The 7928-nt window shown below is 61.6% G+C and overlaps 1 protein-coding gene across 2 annotated transcripts; it reads left to right on the top strand.

Annotated features, from left to right (window-relative positions):
* The first annotated feature begins 1022 nt into the window (after positions 1–1022).
* On the top strand, positions 1023–7281 carry MISP3 (MISP family member 3). 2 transcript variants are annotated; one of them, XM_025203975.1, is made up of 4 exons: positions 1023–1233; positions 2208–4529; positions 5805–5887; positions 6565–7281. In XM_025203975.1, exons 2-4 carry the CDS (start codon positions 2252–2254, stop codon positions 6655–6657), a joined length of 2454 nt encoding a protein of 817 aa, XP_025059760.1. In that variant the 5' UTR covers positions 1023–1233; positions 2208–2251; the 3' UTR covers positions 6658–7281. The 2 variants fall into 2 exon arrangements, with proteins under 2 accessions (XP_025059760.1, XP_006023455.1); XM_006023393.2 differs by lacking the exon at positions 1023–1233 and adding an exon at positions 1478–1609.
* Positions 7282–7928: the final 647 nt, after the last annotated feature.

Genomic DNA, 7928 nt, shown 5'->3' with positions numbered 1-7928 from the left:
GTGCGCGCATGCACATGCCTATGTGCACATGCACAGGCATGCACATATGCATGCACCACGTGTGAATGCATGTGCATGCCCATGCAGGCACGTGCACATGCACACCCACACTCGAACACATCCACATCCACAGGTGAATGCACACCTGCCCACTTGCACTAGAATGTGCATACCTGCTGGCATGTGTGTGTACACAGGTTCAGGACGTGTACACGTGCAGACACCCACACATGTGGACAGACCCCCCCATACACAAATGTGTACACTGCCACGCACAATAAATACACGCATACACATGCACATGGACAGAGAACTCAGGCGTCTCACACACACACACACACACACACACACATACCCCCGCGGCCGCCAGGGGGCAGCGTCGAGCCAGTCGCTCGAAGCCCGCCTCCGCCCCAGCTGTTCCCCGTGGCCTTTCCCAGGGAGGGGGAACCCTGGGGAGCCCGATCCGGCTCCTGCGGAGCCTGCGTTTGGCTCCTCCCCGGGCAGGGGCTCACAAAGGGTTAACCCCCCAGGACGCCTGGGTTTCCTGCACAACCCTCCCCCCCCAGCGGCATCCAGCTGCTTTAGGGCTCCTGTTTCGGGGATGGGGGCAGACGCCTGTGTTCTCTCCCAGCTCTGGGAGGGGAGAGGAGGGGAGCCAAGGAGTATTAGACCTGGTTCCTGGGAACGGAGTTTCCTGGGTTCTCTCCCAGGTTGTAGGGGCAGACTGTGGGGGCTAGACTAGGGGGTGCTGGGACCCTGGACTCCTGAGTTCTCTCTCCAGTACCTGTGCCCTGTGCCCCCTGCAGGCCCTGGGCCCAGATCCTGGCTGCTGCAGCCCTGGGCAGGGGCTAGAAGCAGTCCCAGGAGGGCCCCCCCCCCCCCGGCTCTGGGCAAAGCCTTTGAGCCGCATTGGCCTGATCCGAGTCCTTGAGAGTCCTCTGAGCCTGGGCAAACAGCCGGAGGGGGTGATGTAACCCCCCACGCACACACCTGGTCACACGCACCTGCCCAAAGTCAGAGCCAAGGTCACTACCAGTGGGGGGGGCAGCTGGCCTGTGCTGAAGCAGGACGCCTGGATCCCCACAGCTGTGTTGGGGGATAGGATTGTGGCCTCCACCCTGGTCTGAGCCCCAGGGAAGTAGGGAAACAGAGTCACTCCTCCTCCTCTCAATCCCAGGCCTCAGGATCCAGGCTGAGAACAGGCCGCTCCTGACCTGACATCGGCAAGGGCAGGTGAGCTCATGGAGGGGCAGCCACTGCCAGTCGTATTCCTCTCTCCCTGGATGGTGCCCCTCATTCCTCACCCGCAGCCCCTTGCCCTGCTTCAGCCCTGCCAATGCCCCTCACTGCTAATGGGCAGCCACCTGCCCCACCCTGGTGCCCCTTGCTCCTGACCCACAGCTCCCTGTCCCCATCCCATGCTACTCAGGTGGGAGGGGGAGTTCTGTGTGTGTGTGGGGGGGGAGGTTGGAGGCAGGGCAGGTGGGGGGCGTGCCAGGAGATTAGCACAGGGCGGGACCTGGGCTCTGCTGCCTGGATAAAGCCAGGGACAGTGGGTCCCTGTCCGGGCACCTTCCCACTGCCAGTGATCCTAGGCACCTGCAGAGTGGTGAGTGGCAGCGAAGGGGTTAACCTTGGGGGGTGGGAATGGGGGAGCTTGGCTCTAGGATGGTAGGGAGCTGCAGGTCAGGAGTGCAGGGCACAGGCAGGGCTGGAGGCAAGGGGACTCTAGGTCAGGAGTGAAGGGCACTGGTTGAGCTGGGGGTGATGTGGCCACGGGTCAGGAGTGAGGGGCACCAGCAAAGAGGGCTCTGGGTTGGGAGTGAGGGGCACTAGAAGGGCTGGGGGGGGACACAGGGGGATGTGGGGGAGGGGCATCTGCCTTCTATTCCCCCATCACTTAGCTACCTCCTTACTTACCTCCCTGCTGCCTTGGTCTACAGCCCACCTTTCCACCCACCTACTTGTCAGTCTGTCTCCAACTGTTTGTCCGCCTGCTTTTCTTCCTCTCTCCTGGGGTGCCTCTCCCAGCATCCCCACTCCTTCCAGGTGCCCTGGACAAGCCCACCCCACCTGGCATGGACAGACAGACAGATGGGACCCCCTGCCCTCTCTAGCCTTGCTGGTGCCCCTCACTCCCAACCCACAGCCCCTTCCCCTCTGTGGGGCACCCCCAAATGCTCATCCAGCCCCTCTCTCCCTCTCAGGCTCACCCCCTCCAGCCTCATCAGAGACCCAGCCCAGTCCTCCCATGGCAGCTGAAGGCATGACCCTGCCACCACCGCCCTCACCCCCTGTGTCAGGGGGATCCTACCAAGAGATGTCCCTGGACTCAGCCAGCCACGAACCCCCTGCCCCTTGCCCAGAACTGTGGGAGACCCCCAAGGCCAGGGGCAACTGGGAGCAGGCAGATGGAGAGGATCCAGCTCCCCCAGAAGCTCCGGGCCAGGGCCTTGCCACCAGCTGCCAGCAGGGGGTAGCAACCACTGGGCAGGCTGCCCCTGCGCCAGGCTCTCCTGTGGCAACTCTGTCTCCAGAGCCGTCCCACCTGAGGCAGGAGGGGCCAGGGGAGGGCCCAGGCGGAGCAACAGCCTATGACCCACCGAGCACCCCAGCTGGTGCCGGGGCCCAGGGGCAGGTGACAGAGCTGGGAGGCACCAGAGAGCCAGAGCAGGCTGCCGAGCCGGAGCCCCATGGAACCGGGGAGCCAGGAGCGGGAGCTGTGAATCCAGCTGGACACCCAGAACCGGCTGGGACCAAGGAGCCAGAACCAGGTGCTGCAGATCCAGCCACAGCCCTAGAACCGGCTGGGACCAGGGAGCCAGAACCAGGTGCCGTGGATCTCATTGGACCCCCAGAACCACCTGGGACCAGAGATTCAGAACCAGCCAATTCCACAGGGCCAGAACCTGGTGCTGTGGATCCAGCCAGTGCCTCAGAACCAGACGGGACCAAGGCACCAGAATCAGCTGGTACTGATAATCCCTCTGGGTGCCCAGAACCAGCTGGACCCCCAGCACCAGCTGAGACCAGACAGTCAGAACCTGGTGCCACTGACCCTTCTGGACCGCCAAAACCGGCCAGGACCAGAGAACCAGAACCAGACGGTGCTGCTGATCCCTCCAGCCACCCAGAGCCGGCTGGGACTAGAGAGCCAGAACCTGGTGCTGCTGATCCAGCCAGCGCTCCAGAACCAGCTGGTACCCCAAATCCCACTGGATCCCTAGAATCAGCTAGGACCAGAGAGGCAGAACCCAGTGCCACTGATCTCTCTGGACCCCCAGAACCAGCTGGGACCAGGGAGCCAGAATCCAGTGTCGTGGATCCAGTAGGTGCCCCAGAACCAGTTGGTACCAAAGAGCCAGACCTGGCTGAGACCCCTCAGCTCTCTAATCTTCCTGAACCAGCTGATACCAGGGTGCCAGAACCAGCCAGTGCCCCAGAACCGGTTGGTACCAAAGAACCAGAACCTGGTGCCACGGATCCAGCCAGCACCCCAGAACTGGCCGGGACGCCCCAGACTGCCAACCCTTCAGACCTGACTGGTACCACTGATCCAGCCAGGCCCCCCCAGCCCACAGACCCTCCAGAACCAGCCAGCACCAGGGAACCAGAATCGGGTAGTGCCACACACCTGCTCCCCCGTGGAGGCCCTGTGCCGGCTCCCATAGCCCAGTCTCTGGCTGCCAGCCAGGAGAGCTCCAGTGCCAGCCCAGCAGGCTCTAGCACCAGCCCGATGAGCTCCAGCGTGGCAACATCAATGGAGCCTGAGACGCCCATTGAGCGGGAGATCCGGTGGCTCCAGGAGCGTGAGGAAGTGCTGCGGCGGGAGCGGGGCCTGACCAGCCCACGAGGGGCCCAGGAGCTGGTGGAGGTGCGGATCCGGCCCTTGCTGAGCCAGCCGGCACTGGTGTTGCGACCCTCAGACACGGAGCGGCGCTGGGCTGGGGCCCAGATGCTGCGGGAGATTGAGCGAGAAGCGCGCCGGGAGCAGGCCCTGGTCCGCCTGGGCACTGTGCTTGGGGCTTATGACCCCGGCCCGGCCCCAGGGATGCTCCAGAAGAAGATGCTCTTTGAGGCATCCCCATGGGAACCAGAGGGGCTCTTCCTTGGCAACCAGGTGCACTGGCAACCGGAGGGGGTCTCCACCAGCACCCGGACAACCTGGCAACCAGAGGGGACCTCCCCTGGCAACCGGGGACCAGAGGAGATCTCCCCTGGCAACCAGGTGTCCTGGCAACACAATGGGATCTTCACTGGCAATCAGGGACCAGGTGCTAAAGCCAATATGGTGATCCTGGAGCCAGGGACCCTGTTGAGGCCTGGGGGACCCCCGGGGACCCCTAGGGGCCCCTTTGCCCGGCTGCACCCCCGGAGCCCCCCATCACTGCTGGAGCAGGAGGTGCGGGAAGCCCGGGAGCGGGAGCAGGAGCTGCGGAGGCAGCGCCAGGTGCTGTATGGCACCACCACACCCAGGGATGAAGATGAGGGCCACGAGGATGCCCAGGAGACACCACCCCAGCAGGCAGGTGAGGGCAGAGGGGGCTGAAGAGCCAAAATGCCTTGCTTCTCTCCCTGGAAGGGGGCTGATGTGGGTCTGAGGGGATAGGGGAGTGGGTCTGGGAGCCCGGCCACCTGGGTTCTCTCCCTGGCAGTGGAGTGGAAAGACCTGTGTAGTCTGGGGAGCCTGGACACCTGGGTTCTCTCCCTGGAATGGCAGTGGCAGGTGTCTGAGGGGGTAGGGGAGTATGGGTCTGTGAGCTCGGACACCTGGGTTTACTTCCTTGAAGTGGGTAGGAAAGGGGGTCCAGTGGAGGGATCCCTGAAGGCTGGGGAGACTGATCTTCTGGATTCTTTCTCTGGAGGCGGGGGGTTGTCAGCTGGTGGAGAGAGCACTGGAGTCTGGAGAGCCTGGACACCTGGGTTCACTTCCTGGAACAGGCTGGGGGTAGTTTTTGTCTGGGGCCTGGCACCTTGAGCCAAGGAGGCCAGACTCCTGGATTTTCCCTCTGGCTCTGACCCCAAGGTACCTGGAGCAAGTTCCTAACCCCCTCCCATGCCCATGCTTCAGTTTCCCCCTTCCCCCTCCAATGAGGGAACATAGCCCCCACCCTTCCAGGACTCCCTGGGGGCTGCTGGGGCACATGCATTGTGTGTGCTTGCATGTATGCCATGTGCAGCAGCATTCCATCTTTGCAGCACATGAACACATGCATGTACATGTTGCTGCACCAAACGTCTCTCTCTATAGGTCCCCCCTCTGTCCAGGCAGCTCGTGCAGGGGAGTTCTGTTCCCATACAACCCTCCCACCCCCACCCCAGACTCAGCTGGAGCCAGCGCCTCCTATCTCGGCCTGGGCTGGGCCCCAGTGCAAAGATTACATGTTCCCTGCCCCACCCAGGAGCCGGTTCCCAGGCACAGGAGAGCCACAGGCACACGTATATGCCCCTTCCATGTGTACCCAGGGCAGGTCCCCAGGGCGTGGCACCAAGGCCTGGACTTTGCCAGGCCAGAGCGAAAGAGAAAGCCTGACTGAGGGGGGAGGGGAGGGGGGTAATATCCCAGTTATACAGACCCCCCAGGCTGGGATCAGGGGGATGCCAGGTACTGTATAGACTCCCTCAGACTGGGATTGGGAGGTGCTGGGTGCTGTACAGACCCCCTAGGTTGGGATATGGGGGAGGGGGGTGCTGGGTGCTGTACAAACCCCCAGGCTGGGATTGAGGGGCACCAGGATCTGGGTCCCAGGCTGGAGGGGGTATGGGTTGGAAACGTATGACCCTCTTTTCCCCTGTCGCTGCAGAGAGAGTGTCCTGTGGGAAGCTGGACGTGACCTGGCCCCCGCCAAGCCCAGCTGAGCCCCTCCAGCTCAATGGACTGGACCAGGTACGGCCCTTCCCCCCTCCGCAGCTCACTGCTCAGTGTCAGGGTCAGACATGCATGTGCAGGCATATACGACTCTGGGGGGAGACACGCAGGAGCACAGTAGTGGGCCAGCACATAGGCTGGGATGCCTGGGAAGTGTACGCATGACGGCTGTGAGCCTGTCCCTGTGTGCTCTCCCATGCTGGATAGCACGCACACGTGCTGCATGTACATGAACACACATGAGTAAGGCACGTGTACACACATCCATGGTCTCATTTGCCCAAACACGCTCCAACACATATGAACCTGATAATGACATAGATGTGCGCAATCTGGACAGACATGCCCAACCAGACTCTAACACTTGTCTCTACTTGTAAGTCCCACCAGCACATGTACCCATTATATTGAATACATGCTAACATGCGCTAAGATGGCTGAGCCTGCCCACACAAACTCCTGCATGGTGGCACAAATGACAAACATGTAGGCACATGCAACAACATGCTAACACATGTCAAGGTCACCTGCTTTCCAGGGGGTGTGGCCTTTCCTTCCTTTAGGGGCTGCTCCAGGAGCTGCAGCCACCCAATGCTAGTGCTGATGGGGCCCCAGCAGCCCTGTACACGCATGTGGGCTACAGGCGTGTCCTGCTAGATGTGACACCTCACCATGTCCTTCTCCCCTCCCTCCAGGCAAACAGAAGCCCTCGGAGTCTTCGCCAGAAAAATGCCTTAATCCAGCGCTGGGAGTCAGGGTCCCTTGGCAACCCCGAGAACCCGGAGTGAGGGGTGGTGCTAAAGGGGGGAGCCTCCAGGCCCCTCCCACCTGCTCCAGGCCCCACCCCCTTTGCAGGTATCCCACGGCTTCCACCATCTGTCCTGGGAGCAGGGCCTCTCTCAATTGGACCAAACGCCAAAGCACATAACCGCACAAGCCCTTCAGATTGGGCAATGAGCTGCTGGGCTCTGCCCTCCCCGGAGCCCACAAATCTGAAGTGACTCCAGATTACCACCACTGGACTCCAGTTCTCACAGGGGAGGAGGGGAAAAATCAGGGGCTTTTTTGCCTAGTATTTAGAGCCAGTGCCAGACCTCTCCCAGCTTTCAGCTCCACTGATAGCTTCCTGGGCCCCTTTGCTGCTTGGTGCCTCAGTTTCCCCATCTGCACCATGAGTGGGCAGCTGCTAACCACTAACCCAGACCTCAGTTCTATAGAGATCCCCCCAGCCATGGCTGGGCCTCTTCCCAGAGCCAGCCATATCCTGATGGAGTCTGTGGAGTGGGGTGAAGCCATCCTGGGCAGGGAAGAAGGAGGGGATGAAGCTGTGGCGCGTGTAATGCTGATATATTGGTTCTATTAACTATAATAATCATTCACTCATTAACGAGAATTTGTTTGAGTCTGGTGATTGGAACAGGCCTGGTGGAGGAGGGGGCTGGGGCTGTTGTGCTGGGATTGGGGGGGCCCATAGACCCCCCTCCAGAAAAGGGGGTCTTCTCTAGGGCAGCAAAGCAGCTTGGGGCTGCTCTGAGCTACACCAGAGGGGCTTGGAGCAACCAGGGAGAAGATGGGAAGGGGTGGGGGGAGTTCAGGCACTGCCCCCTGGCACCACCAAGGACAGGCATCCCCAGACCCAGGGAGGGGGAACTGCTTCCTCCAAGCCTCAGTTTCCCTCTCCTGAAAAGTGGGGGTTGTAGCCCCTGCTCGCCTGTGCTGGGAGACAATTGCCCCCTGCCCAGGGGGGATGTGCCAAGGGCTCATTAGCTAACGAGGGGGACCCTGGAGGCCTCACACTCACCCCCCAGGAGGTCCAGGGGGGAGGTGGCAGGGCTGGATCCCCCCAGTAGACCAGGCTCAACCAGAAGCAGGTACATGGGGCATCTGGGGTAGCTTGTGAGAGGGGAGGAAAGCAAGAGACCCCCGCCTAAGATGGGCCTGATCCTGTGATCCCATCCTGAGCCCTGCCAGATTCATAGATGCTAGGGTTGCAAGGGACCTCAACAGATCATCGAGTCCAACCTCCTGTCTAGGCAGGAAAGAGTGCTGGGGTGAGACG

The sequence above is a fragment of the Alligator sinensis genome, unplaced genomic scaffold, assembly GCF_000455745.1.
Source record: "Alligator sinensis unplaced genomic scaffold, ASM45574v1 scaffold707_1, whole genome shotgun sequence".
Lineage (NCBI taxonomy): Eukaryota > Metazoa > Chordata > Crocodylia > Alligatoridae > Alligator > Alligator sinensis.
The sequence above is the reverse complement of the archived record's forward strand: the minus strand, read 5'-3'. Positions and strand labels throughout refer to the sequence as shown.

Coding starts and splice junctions, on each gene's coding strand:
- MISP3 (XM_025203975.1), top strand. CDS start 2,252: ATGGCAGCTGAAGGCATGACCCTGCCACCACCGCCCTCACCCCCTGTG. Junction 4,530..5,804: donor GACACCACCCCAGCAGGCAG/GTGAGGGCAGAG, acceptor CTGTCGCTGCAG/AGAGAGTGTCCTGTGGGAAG. Junction 5,888..6,564: donor AGCTCAATGGACTGGACCAG/GTACGGCCCTTC, acceptor CCCTCCCTCCAG/GCAAACAGAAGCCCTCGGAG.